Source organism: Bos indicus x Bos taurus, chromosome 17, assembly GCF_003369695.1.
Source record: "Bos indicus x Bos taurus breed Angus x Brahman F1 hybrid chromosome 17, Bos_hybrid_MaternalHap_v2.0, whole genome shotgun sequence".
Lineage (NCBI taxonomy): Eukaryota > Metazoa > Chordata > Mammalia > Artiodactyla > Bovidae > Bos > Bos indicus x Bos taurus.
This window is the reverse complement of record NC_040092.1, coordinates 2568020-2591342: the sequence shown is the minus strand read 5'-3', so window position 1 is coordinate 2591342 and position 23323 is coordinate 2568020. Positions and strand designations below refer to the sequence as shown.

Below are 23323 nucleotides of genomic sequence, written 5' to 3'. Positions count from 1 at the left end.
TCACAACCTCCAGAAATGTCACTAGACATCACCAGATGTCTCCTGGGCAGGCAAGGTAGTTGGGAACTTGGGGCAATTTTGAGAGATAACCACTCTGTCTTACAAAAAATTATTTTTGTAATTTGCTTATTTATATAGTGACAATACATATATATTTTACCCTAAGTAGTGTATTCCTCATTTTGCTTACTTTTGAGTTTTATTAAAGAGTAATGAAAATGTATTCTCCCCCTTCCTCCCTCCCACTTTCTTTTTTAGCTGTCTTGTTTGCACTCACTATGTCTTAAATCACTGATTAGGAGTGTATTTGTCATGTCATAGGTTCTGGTCTGTAAGATAAGGCCAAATTATCTTTCAAATTCTTTGGACCAATTTATACTCCTAGTTAGCCATATATAAAACCTCCTGTTTTTTACTTTCTCCAATACCCAGTTTTAAAGTTTGAAAATTTTTGCCACTGTAGTGGGCATGCATTGGTATTTTACAGTAATCTTTCCCCTAGTTTTATAGCAATTCACTCCTTTTTTCCTTTATTGTCTTGGCTGCGCTGCAAGGCATATGGTCTATAGTTTACCAATCGGGTCGAAACCCATTCTCCTTGCAGTGGAAGGGTGGAGTCATAATCGCCGGATCACCAGGAAATTCCCTTAACCATTTTTAAATGTACAGTTCAGTAGTTTTGAGTATATTCACATCATTCTGAAACAAATCTCCAGAACTTTTTCATTTTGCGGAACTGAAATTCTATCCAAAATTGCTTTTTAATGCAATTATGTTTTTGTTTATTGCAGGTGGTGTTCCGTTCTACGTCAGCTATGGTTTACATATTTATTCAGATGAGCTGTGAAATGTGGGATTTTGATATTTATGGTACTGTTCCTAAGTGTGGGTTGTAATGCTGATGGGGAGAAGTTTCTGGTTTCCTTCAAATTGGTATCATTAACTGTAATCTTTGAACATTCTCTGAAGATATGTCCTGAATCTTTATAAATCCTCAAATGTTAAAAATAAATATACATATTATATGTGCAGTGAATTGTATGAAATGTAGTAAAGCATTAAGGAAAAATCTGTATTCTCAGATCTTCAATTATTCTATAGGTGCAGAATCAAAAGTCATAGAGGTAGTGACTTTATGGCCAGGAACCAGCATCTTCTTTGATAACTTTCATTTCATGTTCTGCCACTCACAGAAATCACCAAGTTTGTCTCATTTTATTAGAATTACTGCACTATAAGTGGAGTATGATAAAGCTGCCATGAGGTGTGGATGCTGTGCCCAACACCCCAGCCTCATGGTTCATGCAGTTCTAGCTTGTGTTTAGCAAAATTACAAATTAATTTTTCATGTAGGTCATCAAGGGTTTGCTGAAGAACAGCAGAAACTGCAAGGGATAATTTAGTGACTGCCCAGGGTCTGCCCGATCACCTTCGAACAAACATGAAGCGTCACTGTGAGAATACTTATATTTACCACTTAGATGGTTCTCTCATTTTGAAGATACACTCTTTTTCAAGCATCAAAAGTTTTTCAATCTTTTCACAACTTTATCAGATCTTTTTCAATCATGGGTTTTACCCTGAACCCATGACCTCTTAGCAAGTGAGGTAAATATTAAATTTGGCTCAATAGAAAGTCTAGGTCGAAACCACTTTTAGGATAGAGCACCTTCTCTTTGACTAGTCCTATTCCTATTACTTTACTGAGGGAAGAATTTGTAAGCAAGAAATAAAGAGAATTCTCACCTTCTTCCTATTGTTTCTTTTCAGGGGATCTGTATTTTGAGAAAGCTGTGAATGGTTTCCTTGCTGATCTCTTTACCAAGTGGAAGGTATGTTTCTTCTCATGCACCAAGTCTTGCTGTATAAACATTATTCAGTGCAGATTTTTAAAACAAACTATTTCTATTAATCTGCATTTAATGGAGGCACCAGAGCTAATTGATGAGACTGTAGATTTAAATTACCTTAATCACTTCAACATGGTGAAGTGTACTTGTGAAGAACCCAGAGCTAACATCAAACTCAGTGGTAAGAGAGTGAAGACTTTCCCCCTTAAGTTCAGGAACAAAATAAGGATATTTGCTTTCATCACTAGTATTCAGTGCAGATGGTGACTGCAGCCATGAAGTTAAAAGACGCTTGCTCCTGGGAAGGAAAGCTAGGACAAACCTAGACAGCATATTAAAAAGCAGAGACATCACTTTGCTGACAGAGATCGGTAGAGTCAAGGTATGGTTTTTCCAGTAGTCATGTACACGATGTGAGAGTTGGACCATGAAGAAGGCTGAGCGCTGAAGAATTGATGCTTTCAAATTGTGGTGCTGGAGGACAGCAAGGAGAGCAAACCAGTCCATCCTAAAGGAAATCAGTCCTGAATATTCACTGGAAGGACTGATGCTGAAGCTGAAGCTCGAATACTTTGGCCACCTAATGTGAAGAGCCAACTCATTGGAAAAGACCTTGATGCTGGGAAAGACTGAAGGCCAAAGGAGACGTCGGCAGAGGACAAGATGGTTAGATCGCATTGCTGATTCAGTGGACATGATTCTGAGCAAACTCTGGGAGACAGTGAAGGACAGGGAAGCCTGGTGTGCTGCAGTCCATTGTGTCACAAAGAGTCAGGCATGACTTAGGGACGGAACAACAGCAATTCAGTGTCGTACTGGAAATTCTAGCCAGAGCAACTAGGCCAACAAAAGAAAGAAAAAGAAGGCCCCCATGTTGGAAGAGAAGTAAAACTATCTTTCTACACAGATGACATCTTATATGTAGAAAACCCCCCAAAATCCATTAAAAGAAACAACTATTAGAGCTAATGAACACATTTACCAGAGTTCAAAATCAGCACACAGATCATTTGTATTTCATCAACAATGAACAATCTGAACAGGAAATTAAAACAAGGAATTAAAAAAAAATTTTTTAAACAAGGAATTAAAAATTTTAAAGAGAAATAAATTAAAAATTCCATTTACAAGAGCATCAGAGAAATAAAACACTATGCAATAATTTACCCAAGAAGGTGCAAGGTTTGTACACTAAAATCTACAAAATGTTGCTGAAGGAAAGACCCAAATCAAAGAAAAACATCTCATGTTCATAGATCAGAGGACTTAATATTGTTAAAATAGCAATACTACCCGAGGACTTCGCTGGTGGCTCAGACGGTAAAGAATCTGACTGCAGTGGAGAAGACATGAGTTTGATCCCCTGAGTCGGGAAGATCTGGAGAAGGAAATGGCAACCCCCTCCAGTATTCTTTGCTGGGAAATCCCATGGACAGAGGAGTCTGGTGGGCTACAGTCCACGGGGTTGCACAGAGCTGGACGTGGCTGAGTGACTAAACAAAAGCCGCCACCGCCAGATGTTGTTGTAAGTGATTTACCTACGTTATCCCACTGAATCCTGTCTCTTGTCACTCTTCACAGATAGGGAAAGTACAGCTGAAAGAGGTAGGTACCTTGCCTGGGATCAGTAGCCTGCAAAAGCAGAACAAGAATTCTAGTCCTGTTCCATCCTTTCCCCCAGTGCTCTCCTGGGATCGTAACCCCCAGGCCATCCTGTCTGTGTTTCTGTAGTCCTGAGCCATGTCACCCTGTTGTATGTCACCTCCTCCATCACACATGAGTTGAGAAGCTCACATGCCCATGCCAGCCCACCATCAGACATTTTTTCTGTCTAAAACTTACACCCCAATCAGATGAGTTTGAAGCTGCATTTGGAGTGCTAGGTGTCCAATAAATGAGTTGGTGGCTAGTGAAGGTATGCCCTTGGTCCTGTGGCTTGTATTTAGGGATTTCTGTCTGCCTGAGAGATAGCTGTGAAGACCATATGGTGACGTGCAATGTGCGTTATGTTGTCTTCCTTATATGATGACTGCTGAATCGTGCAATCAGTAGGCTGAGTTTGAGTCGAGGTTGGTTAGTGTGGGTTTCTGTTTTCAAAGACAAGGAGGAACTGATACTGAGCTTGCCGACTCCCTGGTGCAGGCCAAATTTCATGCCGTCTGTAAACACCCTACTTCTAGAACATTGAACTCCCGACTGCATGGAAATGTTTATTCTCACTCGTCCCCGTCCTAGTCTAAAGGTAATTCTCTGCCTTGATTTCAACCCCTGCATCTCAAGCAGCATCCAGTCCCCATCCTGTGACCCTGGAAGTAGGCAGGAGTGTCTGCTTCTGGCATCCCACTACCCTAGGTTCTGTTCTTCTCTAAACCACAGTCCTGAAAAGGTTAAAACACACCGTGAAGCAGGTATAAATACCAGGATCCTCTGACAGGGGGCTGGTCTGTTTCACACCACAGCAAGGAGACACCCCCACCTTACTGGTGATCTGCAGTTTTTTGTTTGTTTGTTTTGGCTGCACTGCGTAGCTTGCAGGACCTTAGTTCCACAATCAGGGATGGAAGCCATGCCCCCTGCAGTGGAAGCGTGGAGTCTTCACCACTGGGCCACCAGGGAAATCCAGTGATTTGCGGTGACTTCAGATAACTTTCCCAAGGTCACATAGTGGTCAGTTTCAGGGCCATGAGTCAGCCTAGCACTCTGTCCTCTGTATTATGCAGCCTACAGTTACAGGAGGTTACCCAATACCTGAGCCTCTGCTTCCCAGAGCTGAGACTGCTGTGTTCACGAAGGCTGCTTCACAGTGAAGTAAATGGATTGAACTTGAGCCCTCTTTTTCTGTATTCATGCCTAGGAGAAGAACTGCAGTCATGAAGTGACAGTGGTCCTGTTTTCTAGGACTTTTTATGATGCGAAATCTCTTGGTGAGTAACTCTTTCTCTTACAAAGTTATATTTTTTTTAACTTTTTATTTTGCACTGGGGTAGAGCCAATTATGGCCCCCCACTCCAGTACTCTTGCCTGGAAAATCCCATGGACGGAGGAGTCTGGAGGGCTGCAGTCCATGGGGTCGCTAAGAGTCAGACACGACTGAGCAACTTCACTTTCACTTTTCACTTTCATGCACTGGAGAAGGAAATGGCAACCCACTCCAGTGTTCTTGCCTGGAGAATCCCAGGGACGGGGGAGCCTGGTGGTCTGCCGTTTATGGGGTCGCACAGAGTCGGACACGACTGAAGCGACTTAGCAGCAGCAGCAGCAGCAGAGCCAATTAACAATGTTGTGATAGTTTCAACTGAACAGTGAAGGGACTCAGCCATACATATACATGTATCCATTCTTCCCCCAAATCCCCTCCTATCCAGGTTGCTACATGACATTGAACAGAGTTCCTTTGCGACATAGTAGGTCCTTGTTGGTTATCCATTTCAAATAGAGCAGGGTGTACATGTCCATCCCAATCTCTCTAACTGTTCCTAAAGTTATTTTTTTATTAAGCTTTCCACATGTCAATCCTGATTCACTCTGTATCATTTTTTCTTTCCTGCTCCATCTCTCCCAGTTTTTCGGTTAAAAGATAGGATAGAGTGGAAAATGACTCAGTCCATTAGTCAATGCAAGAAGTCTCTGGGCTGTGATCCATCTTAAAACCAACCTAGTTTTGCACAGTGGCAGTATCGTAGCCCATAAGGTTTATCTGAGGTGCCATTATTGCTAATTGAAAACTTTTCCCAACTTAATAGAAATATAGTTACCTTTTGTGTGTGTTTGTGTGATGTAGTTCTTCAATCCAGAAGGGGGAGCAGAGAAACTGAATTTCTTCAATTTGATCTACGTATGTTGTTTTCTCTATTTCAGATGAATTTCCTGAAATAAACCGAGCCTCAATTAGGCAGGATCACAAGGGGCGATTCTATGAAGACTTTTACAAGTATGTTTGGGTGCTTTACTTTTTTTGCCTTTTTTTCTCCTTGCTTGTTTCTTACCTAACTTAAAAAATTAACCTTTTGACTTTGGAATAATTTTAGGTTTGCAGAGAAGTAGCAAAGCTAGCACAGAGAGTTCCCATATACGCTTTACACAGTTTACTCTGAACATTTCCTAACCAAGGTACATCTGTTAAAACTCAGATGAGCACTGGTGTGTGCTCAGTCGCTTAAGTCTTGTCTAACTCTTTTGCAACCCCATGTACTGTAGCCCACCAGGCTCCTCTGTCCATGGGATTCTCTAGGAAGAATACTGGAGTGGGTTGCCTTTTCCTTCTGCAGGGGACCTTCTCAACCCAGGGATCGAACCCCCATCTCCTGCTGGGCAGGTGGATTCTTTACCACTGAGCTACCTGGGAAGCCTCACGCTGGTACATTGCTATGAACTAAATCTCAGACTTTTCTCAGAGTTCATCAGCTTTTCCACTTATGCACCTTTTTTTATTCCAGGATCCAATTTAGGGTATCACATTGCTTTTGAACTTTCCAAGCTTTTTACTGTGAAAAATTTCAAATTCTCACAGAAAAGAAGAATGAACTAAATATAATGAACCCATAGCACCAGTTCCTGGATTAAACAGTTAATATCATTCCGTGTTTGCTTCACCTGTGTTTGTGTGTGTGTTAAATTTTACTTTAGAGCAAATTGCAGATACTAAAGCATTTTGTTCCTAAAGAATAAGGGGACTTTCGGATGATGACGTGTCCCTGTGGGTTTAGGAATCGCAACAAACACCCCACTCCAATGAGGAATATTGATCAGAATCGGGGAAGGGGAGGACAAAACATGTGTTAGAGGAGGGAATATGTGGAAAGTCTATAAGCCTCCTCTCAACGTTGCTGTTTTTTAAAACATTTTAACTATTGTTGGCTGCACTGAGTCCTCGTTGCTGTGCTCAGTCTTCCTCTAGTTGCATCTGGTGGGGGCGACTCTTTGTTGTGGCGCCAGGCTTAGTTGCCCAGCAGCATAAGCAATTTTCTCAGACCAGGGATCAAACCCTTGTCCCCGGCATTGGCGGGCGGATGCTTAACCACTGAACCATTAGAGAAGTCCAGTCTGCTAATGTTTGTTAAACACATTTGACTTCATCATGTACTGTTGTATGATAAATGACCCCAGCTCCAGGCGTCCCTTCTTCCCCTTTCCGTGAAACCCTGTAAGGGACCGGATGTCCCATGTGTCGTCGCTGCTTGGTACCCACCTTGCGATGGTGCTCCTTTCAGGGTGGTGGTGCAGAACGAGAGGAGGGAAGAGTGGACCTCACTCCTCGTGACCATCAAAAAGCTCTTCATCCAGTACCCAGTGCTGGTGCGACTGGAACAGGCAGGTACTGCACTTAGGTGCTGGGAGGTGTGCTGGGAGGGGAGGGGTCGGGTGGAGGCTGGGGGACGCAGAAGTTCCTGCTTGCCTCCCTCCCAGTGCCGAGTGCGGCTTCTACTTCTGGCCAGGTGTCTGTCTCAGGGCGGGGACCCCGATGGTCATTGTGTGTGCAGTAGGTTCAGTCGTGTCCCCTCTGCAGGGCGGGGGCCTGTGGGGCCAGGCACCTTCCGCTCGTTTCTTACGGGTCCGTCTTTCACGAGGTGTTGTTCCTTGTCTGTGTCTTCTGCTACAGAGGGCTTTCCCCAGGGAGACAATGCTACCTCAGCACAAGGAAACTACCTGGAGGCCATCAACCTGTCCTTCAACGGTGAGTGAGGCGCAGCTGTGGTGTGTGGGCATTCGCTGACCACGTGACCGTGAACGTCTCTTTACTGATGTGCAGAGACCCAGGCCGAGCTGGTGATGCCCCCAGCTGCCACCCTGCAGATTAACTGAAAGCAGTAACTTTATAAATTATATATTTATGTATTTGGCCCATCGGGTCGTGGTTGCAGCATGCAGGATCCTGGTTGCATCATGTGGGATCTTTTGTTACAGTGCTTAGTTGCTCCGTGGCATGTGGGATATTCGTTCCCCCACCAGGGATCGAACCCATGTCCCCTGCATTGAAAGGCGGATTCTTAACCACTGGACTGCCAGAGAAGTCCTGATTGGATGGATTCAATGGCCACCATGTAGGTCTTGGGGCTTCTGTTGGCAGTTGACTTGCTTGTCTCATGCTGTCCCAAGGGTAAAGAGCTGTAGGCAATCCTCCTTTGGGTCCTTTATTTTCCTAAAAACTGTGTTTTTATTATTTTCCACTCAATCTCTCAACTGCTTCTAAGTAATTTTTATAAATCTACCTTTTTTTTTTAAATGACAGAAGGAACCCATGTTCCTAGAATTCAAATACTAGAAAAGTACTTCAAGTAAAATAAAAATCTCCCCTCTCCCTCCACTGTCAGCCTTCCCAAGAGGAACCATTGTTAATAGCATGATGTATAGCAGAGAGCTCAGCCGTACACATACATTCTCCCCCAAACTCCCCACCCCTCCAGGCTGCCATGTAACATTTAGCAGCGAATACTGTCTTAATTAATATTTGATTCTTCTAAGTTGCAATACAGATCCATTTATGGATGGTTTAAATTAACCACATGAAATTTGGGCATGGTGTCTCAGACAATAAAGAATCTGCCTGCAATGCAGGGGACATGGGTTCTATCCCTGGGTCAGAAAGATCCCCTGGAGGAGAAAATAGCAACCCACTCCAGTATTCTTACCTGGGACATCCCATGGACAGAGGAATCTGGCGGGCTATGGTCCATGGGGTCATAAAGAGTTGGGCACGACTGAGCAACTAACACTTTCACTTCTCACACAAGGCTGCACAAGCTAGGTATTTGCCCTTGAAGCGGGGGATTAACGAAGGTGACAGGGACATAGAGCTGTACACAAGAAGCTCTTAACATCGAAGGGGAAGGACAGACGTGAACTCAGGCCAGGAGGTGGCAGGCGTTCTGATAGGGACGTGGACGAATCGGGTCTGAGAGAACAGGAGCGCTGGCCACTGGCTGGTTTCTGAGAAGCTGTAGCATCTTCACCGGAGGACTTTTTGCTCTGTTTCAAGTGTTTGACAAGCACTACATCAACCGCAACTTTGACCGAACCGGGCAGATGTCTGTGGTGATCACACCCGGGGTGGGCGTGTTCGAGGTGGACCGGCTGCTCATGATCCTGACCAAGCAGCGGATGATAGATAACGGTAATGCGCCCGGGGCGCTGCCCTGCGTCCCTGTGTTTACAGCCTAGCTTAGCCTTAGGGCTCTGAGTGTCGGGACTGGGGACCTGAGTAACGTCAGGTGATGAAAAGAGTCCCATGGTCGGTCGGCTTGGGAATGCACAGTCAGGCACAGTTCCTCGTTGCCAGTGTGAAGGTGTCAGAGTGTCTTGCTTGCCTCTAAAGGACACAACTGGCGCCCTGAGTGTCCCAAACGTACTTGATGCTGGAGAACCCCTTTGGGGTTGTTTCCAGGATCCAGTGCCCATCGGCCCGTCCTGGGAAGCGCCAGAGCATCACCTGGTACTCCCTCCGTGATGTCCCCAAGCTGCGCCCCTCCTCCAGCTTGATTTGTGTTCCAACAGCAAGACACAGTTGGGAACATGAGTCCCGACGGCCAGTAAAGAGACTGTTAACTGATGGAATTGTTTTGCTTTTTACTGAGCTGGCAGGGTTCCCTTTCCTCTCTGGCCTTGAAACTGTGTTCATGGCCACATGGTGGTCTGCTCGACAGATCACGACCTGCAAGGCGGTCAGAGGCGGATTGTCAAGCGCTGATTAGTGGCAGCTGCAGGGGGACTTGGTGAAAGTTAGAAAGACGGAATGCACCTATTTCCTTCTGACCTGCCATGGGCAGCGCTGATACGTCAGCTGTGTCTCGAACCCTGGCCCCACTTAAATCACGCGCACCCCCCAACTCTCCCTTTTGTTCCTTAGGAATCGGTGTGGACCTGGTGTGCATGGGGGAGCAGCCGCTGCACGCTGTCCCGTTGTTCAAGGTGACTGATCTCGCACTGCTTGCTAAAAGCCAGGCTCCGGTGCAGGGTGGTCTTGAATAGTGAGAATCGGAGAAGCTGGGTGGCTCCAGGTCCCGCCTGCTTCCCAGCTCACCTGGTCCATGCTCTGTTCCCTTTCAGCTGCACAATCGGAGTGCCCCTCATGACTCCCGTCTGGGGGATGACTACAACATCCCTCACTGGATAAACCACAGGTGAGCGAGAGCCAGATTCACCGTAGGTGATCAGGGATTCTGTTAGCTCCCTTGCCATTTTTTTCTGCAAACCTGTTGAGCTCTTACCATAAAATCTTTTGTCAAGAAAATGTGGAAACTTTAAGTTGTAATATTTGCTTCAGGTCTCTCTACATGCAAAGCCATGGCCATGACATAATTACAGTCTGTGATGAAAAGCATGAGACCAAGTTAGAAGGACTTATTTCCACACCAGTTTCCGACTCCCACAGCCCACAGATGACTGATGCTGGGCCTGGGCCCCTCTGTTTGTAGGAAGCTCCCTGTGCCTCCTCTTGACTGGGACCAGGCCTCGGTGTTCCTGCTGATTTCAGCTCGAGGAGGAGGTTCTAGACCACTTAGAAATCAAGACTAGCACACATGAGACAATTTATGGGGAAAAGGAATAGAACAATAATTTAAAACGTAACCAATGTTTCCTAGTAATTACAAAGCAAAGTTAGAATTGGAAAGATCAGTGAGGGCTGAGTGAGCGTTCCTAGGAGGGCTGATCAATGCCTGGGATTCCAATTGTGTCTGAAGGTTTAGAATGAAGGGGGTTTGAGGACTTCCCTGGTGGTTCGATGGTTAAGACTCTGCACTTCCACTGCATTGGACATGGGTTTGATTCTTGGTAGGGGAAGTAAGATCCCACATGCCATGCAGCACTGTCAAAAATTTTTTTAAAAACTAAAAAAAAAATGAAAGGGGTTTAGATGAGTGACCCTGTCTGTTTCTTTCACAGTTTCTACACATCCAAAAGCCAGCTCTTTTGTAATAGTTTCACACCACGAATTAAACTGGCAGGAAAGAAGGTAGGTTTCATTGACGAGCAGAGCCTTTGGGGACTGTCACTGATATTGTTATTTTGGCCCTAAAATACCCCTGTTCCCCAGTGGTCATGAGTAAAAATTGAGAAATTCATTTTAAGATTTTATAGTCTTCTGCATTGAATAAATAAACAGCAGGGCAAATTCCAGGAGTGATTAACTATCTGTTTAACTTTACAGCCCACCTGTGAGAAAGCAAAAAATGGCCGTGATACATGTGAGTATTTTTTTCCTTCTTTCATCACTTTTAGGAAGAGTCAACTGAGCCATGGCAACAGGATTTTGTGAGGTTGAATACAAAGTTCATGGCCAAGTTTGGGACCTGAATTCCCCTTGTGTGACCTTTGGAAGGTCCCTTAATGACTGCATATATTTTTGTCATCACCCACTGCAAAGTGGGTGATAACAAAACTTTTTTTTTTTTTTTCAAAATCTTGTGTTTATTTTCCATAGGTTGGTTATAGGAATGGGGTGGAAAGTTTTAAAGGACTAAAGATACACATTGTGTGTGTGTGTGTATATATATGTATATATATATATATATGCATAGTTGCTCAGTCGTGTCTTTGCGACCCCATGGACTGTAGCCTACCAGGCTCCTTTGTCCATGGGATTCTCCAGGCAAGAGTACTGGAGTGGGTTGCCATTTCCTTCTGCAATATATCCATTAAGGTGCCATTTTTTATGATTGATTTTTTTATTCTTTTAATTGGAGTGTAAGTGCTTTACAATGTTGTGTTAGCTTCTGCTGTACAACAGTGCGAATCAGCCGTATGGATACATAAATCCCTTCCCTGTTGAGCCTCCCTCCCACCCACTCCCCACCCCACTAAGATGCTATTTTTTTAACAGTGGGATCACAGAAAGAAATGGTGCCATCGTCTGGCCGTTACTTAGTGCTTGTAAATAGTAATTTCTCTATCATTTTGATGCAAAAATCATTTAATCTTTGCAACCTGATCATGGGTTATTATCTCATTGTTTTTCACGTGGAGATGCTGATGATGACCTACCTATACCTTGCAGATTTTGATGAAGACCATCCAAAGGCCTCTTGTTGAAGTGTGTTTTGATGACAGTTGATATTTTTTATGTGTTTCAGCTCTCGGGACCCCCAAAGAATCTGAGAATGCCCTTCCCATCCAGGTGGATTACGATGCTTACGATGCACAAGTCTTCAGGCTCCCTGGCCCCTCCCGGGCTCAGCGCCTCAGCACCTGCAGGTTCTCTGCCAGATGTGCTTTGGGGGTGGACGTAGAAACTAACTAGGAAAACCTGAGGCCCCAGAGGGACCTGCATGAGAGCAACCTTGAAAATATCTTAAATTAAAATGAGCCAAATGGAAGCCTTAGTGTGTATATCGTTAGGGAGTCTGTTTTCCCGTTCTCTGGCCTCGCCGTTTGGTTAGCTATGTTTGCTATAATGAAGTGTTCGCAAATAAGGAGAGCATTCTGCTTTTTCTAGTCAAGAGGAGCAATTTGTGAATTCTAGAATCTTCATTTCACTGAGCAGCCCCTAATAGATAAAGTGAAAGTGTGTTAGTTACTCAGTCGTGTCCAACTCTGTGGGACCCCATAGACTGTAGCCCACCAGGCTCCTCTGTCCATGGGATTCTCCAGGCAAGAATCATGGAGTGGGTAACCATTCCCTTCTCCAGGGGATCTTCCCAACCCAGAGATCAAACCCAGGTCTCCTGCATGGCAGGCAGATTCTTTATCGTCTGAGCCACCAAGTTAGATAGAGCAATAGATCGATCCCAGCGTCCAGAGTTTCTCTTAGGTTTATTATTCCCAGAGGGCAAGATACTTTTCTTTCTCTAACTCTTGTGTTTGAAATTTGCTCCCTGGTATTTGGGTCACACAGTGGTTTTTCATTGTGATGTGTTTAGACTTACCAAAACACTCATTTCTGGGTCTAGTGTAAGAAAGCCATCCCAGATCCAAGATGTGTATTTTATGTTCTTTCAGTGTTGGTTTCTGTTTGTCTATCTGTTTGTTTTCGACTGCACATTGTGGCATGCGATTCCCAGGGATCAAACGACACGCCTCCTTGCAATGGAAACTTGGAGCCCTTACCCCGGGACCACCAGGAAGTCCCCGTAGTCTTAGTTTTTATGCTTAGTGATTTGTGTAGATTTTTTTTTAGAATGTGGGAAACAGAGTTCTAGCTTTCCCCCCGCCCCCCCTCGTTGACCAAGCATTGCCAGTCTATTTTCTGTATTTCTTAGTATGGAAAGTGTGCTGTAACTCAGTACCACTGGCTGGAAAAACCCCCTGTCTCTTCACATCATGACAGACGGGTTAGGGTTAGCCACGTGCTCGTCTTGTGTCCACTCCCCTCATCCCATCCTGATGTCTGGTCCCGAGAGTGCTCAGAGCTCAGGGTAGCGCTGTTAGCAGCAGTTCGCTGCACGTGGGTGCTGCCTTAGGGCGTGGTGCTGCTTTTCTTCTGAGCATCTAAGAACATGTCCAGGGTCCAAGATCCTTGGTTTTCTTTCTTCTGACCAAAGATGGCGAGACCCGATGTCCCAGAGACTCAGAGTGTTCCGAGGGCATAGGCCGTGCCCTCATCGGTGCTCTGTCCCTCCACTGGGCTGAGCATGTGCTGGTGCTCAAATATTTATTGTTGGAATAATGAAATGTGCAGTCTGCCCTTGGGGTCTATCTTCAGGCTCCATTTAAGCTCTCACTTTAAAACTCTTCCAGGTAGAGAGAGAATAGCTCTGGTATCACAGGGGCAGCCCGTGGGCAGTTGCTGACTCTTTCATTCTGAATTTTTGCTTCCGTTGGACTTCTCTCCTTCTGATCCTTCTTCCTGCCACTTCCAGAGGCTCCCGTCTCAGGGAGTTTCATGTTTTAATAAGGGCATACTGTTTTTTTTTTTAACTTTTATTAAGGAAACTTTCAGAGACTAGTGAAATGAACAGTTATCAGCATGTCGTCAATCTTGTTTTATCACTTCTCCCACATTTGAAATTTCGTTGGAGTATTCTAAAACAGATCTCAGATACCCCTTTTTTTTTAACCTGTAAATATTTCAGTGTGTGTCTCTAACAAATAATTAAAAAAACAAAAAACAAAACCCAACATGATCACAGTACCTGTGTTACTGGTAACAAAATTCACACTGGTTGCTAATATCCTCTGATACCCAGTCCCTCTCCAGACTTCCCAATTGTCTCAAAAATGCAGTTTTTACGGTTAGTTTGCTTGGGTTGGGATCTGAAGAAGGTGCACACGTGGCTTTCATCTTGTGTCCTTTCTGTGACTGTAGAGTGTCTTGCTTTTTCTTCCTCTGGCTCTTTATTTCCCTTATTATGTTTAACTTGCCCTGTCGTCTCTGAGTCTCCTGTAAACTGGCGATTGTCTCTGGAGGCCCAGTGAGATTTAGATTCAATTTCTGATGCCAGGAGATGTCTCAGGTGGTGCTGTGTGCTTCCTCCTGGGTGACCTCAAGTCAAAACTCCATTTTCCGTGACTCGAGCTTGATGGTGGGATGAGGTGGCGTCAGACTGAGGGATCGCTTCTCTAAGGCTCTGATCCCAGGACTCTGGCCACGGGAGGACTGTCCATCATTTCCCCTGTTTCTTCCTGGAGCTGCTCAGGGCAGAGTACCTCCTGCGTCACCTCCCACCCAGAGATCCCATGGAGGGTTATCATTACTGGTCTTCCATGTAGCCCGGGCTGGAGACAGTGACTTGGTCTTCCACCTGCCAGGTCTGTGCGAGAGCGGGAGAGTCACAGCCGGAAGAGCGCCAGCTCCTGCGACGTTTCATCCAGCCCTTCGCTGCCCGGCCGGACGCTGCCCACGGAGGAGGTGAGGAGCCAGGCGTCTGACGACAGCTCGCTGGGCAGGAGCGCCAACATCCTGGTGATCCCTCACCCCCACCTGCACCAGTACGAAGTCAGCAGCTCCCTGGGCTACACCAGCACTCGAGGTCAGAGGGCAGGGCTGGGCAGCCGTTTTAATCTTTTGTGTCTTTATGTATTTGGCTGCGTCAGGTGTTAGCGGCAGCACTCGGGCACTTCAGTCTTCGTTGTTCGGATCTCTTTTAGTTGTGGCACGTGTGGTCTAGGTCTCTGGCCAGGGATCGGCTCCAGGCCCCCTGCACTGGGAGCACAGAGTCTTAGCCACTGGGCCACCAGGGAAGGCCCTGGACCCACTTTCTAACCTGGGTGTTTGCTTGGTGGGCATGCGACATTCCCCAGGGGACCTGGTTGTAGGTTTCGACTCTTTGATCCACCCAGGTTAGGGACCTGTCTGCCATTGGGTGGGACGGATTGGGTCTAAATAGCATGCCATCTCCATGCCTGGTCAAGGCTGGATACACTCATTTCCTCATTTATTCCTCCCATGAATTTATTATTTTTTTAAACACAGTCACATTGATTGCTTATTCATGTTCCAGGCCTCTGCATCAGTGGGAGGGGGTTTCTGTCCACCCAGTCACCTAGGGCCTGGGGTTCCTTCTATCCCGGGATGCCATGGTCATCAACACAGGTCTCCAGAGTTTCCACAGCAGGGGAGAGGAGAAGGGAGGTCATGAGTGGAGGTGTCAGTGGTCCAGACCTTCAGGTGGAACAGGTCACTTCTGCCTGTGCTCTGCTTACTGGAACTGTTCTGTGGCCCCAGTGCAAAGGGGCAGGAAACTGCCCTCTCCTTGTGAGCCTCAGAGGAAAATCAAATGGGTCTAGTGAACTGAACACATTGCTGTCTCTGCCAGGGTCCCCCCTTCTGGTCACCAAATACCTACCTGTATTGTTCCTCCCGTATACAGAATACACCCACCCCATCCCCAGAGGAGACAGCTCCATGGAGTCATTGCATCCAGCTCAGAGTCCAGGGTATCCAGGCAATGTGTGGTCCTCTCCATTGGCTTTGGGTGTAGCTTCACTAGGCTAGTAATTTAGGGACCAGAACCTCCTTCTCTTAAGTGTTTAAAAAGTAAACAAACCCAGTATTTCATTTCTCTATAATTTGGCGATTTCCCTCATTTCCCTCACATGTACACCGTCCAAGGTCCTTGTCAGCCTCAGAGGCTCTCCTGCCTAGTCCTGCTTTCCCCGTGACCCTGTGCTTTCTCTCTATGCTCCCCCCTCATCCCCACGGTAACTGGCAGACGTCCTGGAGAACATGATGGAGCCACCACAGCGGGATTCCAGCGCACCGGGCAGGTTCCACGTGGGCAGCGCAGAGTCCATGCTGCATGTCCGCCCCGGGGGGTACACGCCCCAGCGGGCACTGATTAACCCCTTTGCGCCCTCACGGATGCCCATGAAGCTCACGTCCAACAGGAGGCGCTGGATGCACACTTTCCCCGTGGGTAAGTTTTTCTTGGGAAAGAGCCCTGGCCAGGAACTCCCAGTCCTGGCCCTCAGCACCCGTCCCTGCTTGACCTCAGTCAGAGATGTCATCCTTCTCTGCACCTGGAGGCAGGGACAGCCACATGTGTTCTTCTTGTCTGACTTGTTCCTGGGAGGAGCCCCTGCCTCCTATGCTGTTGTCTTTCTCTACTGTATCTCACTTGATGTGTGTGAAACAAAGGCTCCCACAATATTCTTTCTTTTATTATTTTTGGCTGTGTTGGGTCTTCATCGTTATACGCAGGCTTTCTCTAGTTGTGGTGAGTGGGGGCTACTCTCTAGTTGGCAGCGTGCGGGCTTCTCATTTTGGTGAATTAACTTTGTGGCTCTCAGGCTCTAGAGCATGGGGTCAGTAGTTGTGGCATGCAGGATTAGTTGTTGCAAGGCATGTGGAGTCTTCCCAGAGCAGAGCCTGAACCTGCGTCCCCTGTACTGGCAGGCGGATTCTTATCCCCTGCACCACCGGGGAGGTCCCTGCAATATTCTTAGGCTGAGGCCTCACAGGAGGACAAGCCTCGCTCAGAGAAGGCGACGTCCCGTCTGGGAGCCAGAGGGTTGAGGACATGATGCTCCTCTGTGCTGTGGTTGCCTTTCAGCCTCTCCAGCGCTCGTGTCCTAGCAGCAGGAAGAGAGACAGTGTGAGGTAGAGTGTGGCTCTGGCTTCTGGGGGGACGATGGTCAGTGGGTCTCTGTCTGGATAGGACCGTCGGGAGAGGCCATTCAGATCCATCACCAGACCCGACAGAATATGGCAGAGCTGCAGGGCAGCGGGCAGAGGGACCTGACCCATTCCTCCGCGGAGCTGCTGGAGCTGGCATACCACGAGGCCGCCGGCAGGTGAGGCTGGGCCTGGGGCTCTGGGAGGTGCCGGGGTATTGGCGGAACGGGCTGCCCATGACGCGTCATGTCCGGGAGACTCGGGGACGTGGTGGGGCTGCAGCACCACCCTTTGTTAGTCCCCTTCCCTGGGCCCGTTGACACAGACAGCCTGGGGTGTTTTTGCCAAAGATGTTCCCCAGGCCCTTGCTTTGGCTTCCGCTTTAATTCAAAACACGCTTTGTCAACCACAGACATGAGTTACTTCTGATCCTCAGTCGAGGGTGAAAATGAATTCCAGGGCGGGTGGTTCCTGCTGTGTGTTCTGGGCATTCAGTCTGTGACTTTTGTCGTTTTGGTCATTGAGGAATCCCACTGTTGGGTTAATGCAGAAAGCAAGGTATCCCAAAAGAATTAGAGTCATGCCTTCACTGCAAATATTTATCTTTTTAATTATTTTTCATATTTTATTGTATTGTTGAGGATCTCAAAATAACCACTGTATAAGAATTTATTTAATAGTAATGGTTGACAAATTGCAAATCATGAGACGGGTGCTACTGACTTTCAAGTGATATTTTTGATCAAAGACTATTATATATTTCTATATTATTAAAATTTTGCTTGATAAAAAGTAAGTAAGTTAAAACAATGGAGACCAAGGCCTGTGTTTATAGAAACAAGTCTTTTTGAACCGGGGTTCTAAATGTGTTACAAGGCATCCAGAGAGAGTCAGCCTAGGAAGAAAGTCATTTAACCCTTGACGTGCTCTAGCCCAGGCTATACTGGGTCTTCTGTGATGTGTTACTCTTGCAAGGTGCAATCTTTGGCCCCTTTCCAGCCGTCCCAGCATCCCATGGGCTGGATGTGGGACACAAGCAGGGCGTGACCCTCTTTACCGGCTTAACGTGATACCTCTGTTGAAGCACCTCACGTCCCGCTGGGGATATCAGCAGGGGCAGGCTTAGGATGGAGAGGGCAGGCATCTGGCATGGTGATGGGGATGCAGCTGGGGTGCCAGGGTGAGAGTCTAGAGCTGGCATGCGCTCTGAATCCCGAAGCCTGGCAGCTGCGATGTGGATCTCAGTGTTTGCCAGCCCATGTGGCTGAACGTTCAGGCCTGTTTTTGATGAAAACCCCCCAGGGACAGGGTGAGCAGGATAAAAGAGGTGATGATCAACATTAAGCTAGGTGGCTGGGCTCTGTTTGTTCTCTGCAGGCACAGCACTTCCCGCCAGCCCGGCGACGGCACGTCCTTCTTGAGCTTCGCTGGGACGGAGGAGCTCTCGGTCAGCCTGCTCCGTGGCAGTGGTGCAGGTAACCTGCCCAGGATACGCTCTGAGCAGGCCCACCCCCGGGAGCGACATGGGGATGGAAAAGCAGGGCCATGTCTATTTTGGGATCATTTCAGCCACAATTTCGGGTGACCTATTTAGAAGCTGTGCTTCTAATAATGCATGGAATTATAAATGGGCTGCACGTTACGTTTTTAGCTGAGAACATGTTGGTCAGGAACACATTTATCATTGGTCTGTCAGTGAGTCGTGATTGAGGGCTGCTTATGAGATCACTATTGAGGGCCGCACCAGGCCTGGAAGCTTTCAATTATATGTGGAAGGGGACCCCCCCCCCAGAAAAATGATCAGAGACCCAGAGGGAGCAGTGTGGTTTGAGACTGGAGAAGAGAAGGGTGGCCTTGTCGCTTACGCAGGGGTCCCCAACCTCTGGGATCTAGTGCCCGATGGCCTGAGGTGGAGCCGCTGTAATGGAGATAAAGCACACAATGAATGCAGTATGCTGAATCGTCTCAGGACCGCCCCCTCCCTCCCCATCCGTGGAAAGAGGGTCTTCCACAAAACTAGTCCCTGGGGCCAAAAAGTTTGAGGACCACTGGCTTACAGAAGTGGATAGGCACCTCAGATGCGAAGGGGTGGTATTTGGTTAGGAGGAGAGTTAGAAGGTGAGGGATTCTAAATGCAGGGAGGGTAGGAGCTTTTATTGATTGATACAGGCTTTATGCTTTTTGGAAGCACTTGTTATCTGATCATTCCTGTAGGGAGTAAGTCATTCGATACATTTTATACACGTAGCAACTTAACACCCAGAGATGTGGAGGTGTTATCCTGGTCTCTCCAGCCAGTAGCCAGCTGTCCTGCCGTTTCTGCGCTCAGTCGTGTCCAACTCTTTGCGACCCCGTGGACTGTAGCCCGCCAGGCTCCTCTATCCATGGGATCCTCCAGGCAAGAGTACTGGAGTGGGTTGCCCTGCCCTCCTCCAGGGGGTCTTCCTGACCCGGGGATCAAACTCGCCTCTCTTATGTCTCCTGCATTGGCTGCTGTTTCTGATTTCTGCACTATTCAGAGAGCCTTTACAGGGATAGGGGAACATGAGTTTAGATGGGTGGCAGATTTTGGAAAGCCTCAAAGGATAGATGGTATACCAAATGAATACGAGAAACAGTAAAATTGAAACAAACAATGAAGTTACTATTTCATGTCTTCGTTTTCTGTAAGTTAACTTGCCTTTCTGAAACTTGACTTGAGGAAGACAACGGAATTGAAATTTTATAAAAATTAGTTAATAAAGTTTGCCTCCAGTCACGAGTGGATTCAGCTAGTGATGCTTAGAGCGAGTTTCCTGGCGACCTGAAGCGGGGGAACCATGGGTTCGGGTGGTAACTGCTTCAGGATTTTCCCAGGGTGGACATGGAGTGTGATTCTGGGCCTGGGGGAGGCAGCTCTCATAGACCCATTGATTCCTCAGAAGATGAGTCCTGGAACTATAAAATCTGCTCTGGAGAAAAGAGGGAAGATTCAGAGAAATCCTAATTTAATGACTGATGTGGAAGGTTCTCTCTCTCTCTCTCTTTTTTTTAAAACTATAACTGGTCAGAACTTTTTTGCAAAATGAGCCTCACTGAAACAGACTCTTTTATCTTTCCATAGATGTGAGTCCTCGGACGCAGAATAAGGATTCTCCAGAGGACAGTGTGTCTACCTCCCCAGATCCAAGTAAGAGGGGGCGACTGATGGAGGGAGGCGGGGTGTGGGTGGATGGTCAGGGCACTGAGGGGGAGCAAGAGAGAGCCCTGTTTGGGGGAGAACAGCCTGGACGTTCACGTCTCAGGTGCGGGAAGGCAGTGTGGTGAGGGAGAGTCTGTAGCTTCTCTGATGGAAAGGGAGCGGCGGGGAGGCCACACGGGAAGGGTGGCCATATTCCCGGTGCTGGCCTTGGCTCTGAGATGCCTAACAGTGGCTGTGGGGAGAAGTCAGAAGGAATAAGACCTGAAGCTGTTTACATCCCTGCAGTTGGAAGTGTGTGTCTGGGTTGCATTTACATTGATCAACCTTGTCTGTTGAAATAGCTGAACATCTAAATATCAGCAATAGCAAAAGACCAGAAAAAGAAACTCTACTGCTTGATCAACATTGCTTTACCTCACTGTGACCAATGGATGTATGTACATCACCAAATCTTTTTTGTCCCCACTTTTAAGTAACTTAGCAATCATTGCACTGGTTCTCCAGGTCTGGCATGCTAGTCATTTTTCATGTCAATATCAAACATGTTACTATATTGTGATTTGGATAATCATGTCTATTGGTGGCCATTTGGGTGATTTCTAGTTTGTTTTTTTTTTTTTTTTAATAGTATATAATGAATGCATGGTGCCGTGGGTGTATTTTTTTCTCTTGGTTCAGATCCTTGGAATATATTCCAAAGAATAGTTGGCAGATTGATTATTTTCTAGAAAGCTGCCAGCCTTGAATAGATGAGCCTGTTTCTCCTCTGCAAGCCCAGCGCTGGATTTTGTCATCTGTGTTTGTCACTGTGTGGTTCTGAGCTGGAACCACCTCAGAGGCTTTGGCAGGGCCTGGAGGTACTGGAGGTGGAAAAGACGCCACCCAGACTCTTTACCCAGGGAAACAGCAGCAGCACCCAGCTCAGAACTGGGGGCTTTTCTCACCACAGGGTTTGAAGTCTCCATGTGTGCCCGTGGACCCTGTTTCTAAAAGGTTTTTCTAGTGCCAAGGGTCAAGGAACTGGCAAGGGCCAGGACGATGAGAAGGCACAGCAGCAGAGGGCCTTGCACTTCCGGCCGCCCCTTGGGGGCTCCATTTGGCGCCCACCTTCTGCTGCTGATCCTAACCCGGAAGCTCACACAAACTCACCCTCGTTTGCCATATGGGAAGTTGGGGTGCTAACTAGGATGCTGTGGACTGGGTCTTTTGTTTTTGTTTTTTATTGAAGTGTAGTTGATTTACAATGTTGTGCGACTCTGCTGTACATCCAAATGACTCAGTTATACACATATATACATTCTTTTCTTTATATTCTTTTTCATCATGGCTTATTACAGGATATGTAATATAGTTCCCGTGCTATACATGAGGACCTTGCTGTTGATCCATTCTAAATGTCAGTTTGCATCTGCTAACGCCAGACTCCCAATCCATTCCTCTCCCTCCCCTGCTTCCCTCTCGCTGTGTTTTGAGTTCTTGGGGTATTAAGGAGTTAACAAGGCCTGTATAGAGTCAGACTCATAGACTCAGAGAGCGCAGTGGTGGTTGCCAGGGTCCCAGGGGAAGGGGGCCAGGGTGCGGGGTGTTGCCAGTTGGTGGGTGTAAAACTTCAGTCCTTGTGAGGTGAGTAAGGTCTCTAGAGGCCTGCCGCATGGCACTGTCCCAAATTTAAGCATACTGAATTGTACACTTAAAATTTGTTAAGGTGGTAGATCTCAAGTTAAGTGCTCTTACCACAATAAAATAAAATTCAGACCAACCAACCAGAAGTCACCCGGGACCTGGAGTGGAGACCATGGAGTTAGGCTTGTTGCAGGTCAGGTCATCTTCCCCAAAGCCTTGTGGCTGCACGCTGGGCATGTTTCCCCCTGGGACTCAGCTCGAAAGTCTTCCTGGCCCCTGGCCCCCAGGCTCAGGGACACTCTTTTCCTGGGGGCACGTCGGTCACTTTAAGGAGGAAAGATCCCTGAGCAGAGAGGCTTCTGGTCCTGTGACCTTGGGGGGATTCAGCTCGGCCAGGTGTTTAAAGGGGTTGATGATGGCGCCACACCTGCTCAGAGGAGGGGTGTCGGGGACAGCGGGCGCAAGGCCGAGGAGCCACAGGAGATGAGGCGTGTGAGGGTCTCGCTGGGGACACAGAGCCTGAAGCGAGGAGTTTATCTGCTTCTAGTTGTTCCCTTGTATGGAGATTTGAAAAACAGTGTTCACTTACTTGACTGAAGAAGCTGACTGCCCCCCTGCGTTAACTCAGTTATTCTCAGCAAGGAATATTCTGCTCATCGGGGCACATGTGGCAGTGTCTGCAGACACCATTGGTTTTTACAACCAGGCGATGCCACTGGCATCTAGTGAGTAGGGACCGGGAGGCTGCTCACATCCTGCAGTGCCCAGGACCACCCCCCATGACAGAATTATCCTGACCAGAGTAGGTCTCATGCCCTGAGGTGGGGAAGCCCCGCTTCACCAAAGCGCAGGTGATCTCTGACCGACCCAGAGGGTCAGGCCCACTCTGCCATGACAGCTCTCATCTCTAGATTGTTAAACTCCGGCTCCTAAAGTTCCAGCCTCGTAACTTTCCCAGACGTCCTCCCTTGACTCCTCTTCCTGCCCTGATGGATCTGTGACTTACTTTTCAATCCTGAGTTCTGCTCCCCTGTGCTGTTCCCTCCAGAATCAGCTGCACCCCCCTCTCCTCCCCACCTGGCCCCTCCGCCGCCTCTGGGAGGCTCCTGGCCTGAGCCTCTCTTCTGCTCTCAGGACATTGATTTGCTTCGATGTGTAACTCTGCCTGGCCTGCCCCTGCCGTAACCTCACTGGACTCATGGCTGCAGCTCACGATCAGCAGAAAATGAAAAGTGTCAGCTGCGACTCCCATTTGCATGGTGGGATCGGATAAGCACTGCGTTGTCTAACAGCCTCTGTTTCTCTCTCTTTCTCCCTCCCCCCTCCCTTTCTCTCTCCCTCCCTTTCCTGGCACTTTGATCACCTATCACACTGCCCTTCTCCCCCCGACTCCCCACCCACATCCCACACCTGCCTGGTGACCTCACTACATTCCTCCCTGTTCACACGAGGCAGTTCTGACGCTGTCTGCTCCCCCTGTAGTGCCAGGCTTCTGTTGCACAGTTGGTGTGGACTGGAAGTCACTCACGACTCCCGCGTGCCTCCCCCTCACCACGGACTACTTCCCCGACCGCCAGGGCCTACAGAATGACTACACGGAGGGCTGCTACGATCTCCTCCCGGAGGCTGACATCGACAGGTCAGTGACAGAGAGGTGCCTGGCTTTTCCTTCTCCCAAGACTG

General features: G+C 47.5%; 1 protein-coding gene and 1 pseudogene across 6 annotated transcripts in view; both read left to right on the top strand.

Annotated features, from left to right (window-relative positions):
• DEPDC5 (DEP domain containing 5) overlaps nucleotides 1-23323 on the top strand; it is a 72951-nt gene that overhangs the window by 12718 nt on the left and 36910 nt on the right. For 4 of the 6 annotated variants that reach the window (XM_027566227.1, XM_027566224.1, XM_027566222.1 and 1 more), the window contains exons 9-26: nucleotides 792-870; nucleotides 1771-1832; nucleotides 4705-4774; nucleotides 5709-5781; nucleotides 7061-7164; nucleotides 7450-7524; nucleotides 8827-8961; nucleotides 9694-9755; nucleotides 9894-9967; nucleotides 10731-10800; nucleotides 10996-11032; nucleotides 11918-12038; nucleotides 14532-14752; nucleotides 15935-16138; nucleotides 16880-17015; nucleotides 18214-18311; nucleotides 19940-20005; nucleotides 23096-23279. In XM_027566227.1, the coding sequence (XP_027422028.1) occupies nucleotides 792-870; nucleotides 1771-1832; nucleotides 4705-4774; nucleotides 5709-5781; nucleotides 7061-7164; nucleotides 7450-7524; nucleotides 8827-8961; nucleotides 9694-9755; nucleotides 9894-9967; nucleotides 10731-10800; nucleotides 10996-11032; nucleotides 11918-12038; nucleotides 14532-14752; nucleotides 15935-16138; nucleotides 16880-17015; nucleotides 18214-18311; nucleotides 19940-20005; nucleotides 23096-23279 (1871 nt within the window). The remainder of the gene's footprint in view (nucleotides 1-791; nucleotides 871-1770; nucleotides 1833-4704; nucleotides 4775-5708; nucleotides 5782-7060; nucleotides 7165-7449; nucleotides 7525-8826; nucleotides 8962-9693; nucleotides 9756-9893; nucleotides 9968-10730; nucleotides 10801-10995; nucleotides 11033-11917; nucleotides 12039-14531; nucleotides 14753-15934; nucleotides 16139-16879; nucleotides 17016-18213; nucleotides 18312-19939; nucleotides 20006-23095; nucleotides 23280-23323) is intronic. The other 2 variants (XM_027566225.1, XM_027566223.1) reach the window with 1 other exon arrangement.
• On the top strand, nucleotides 5508-5693 carry LOC113875184 (annotated as a pseudogene).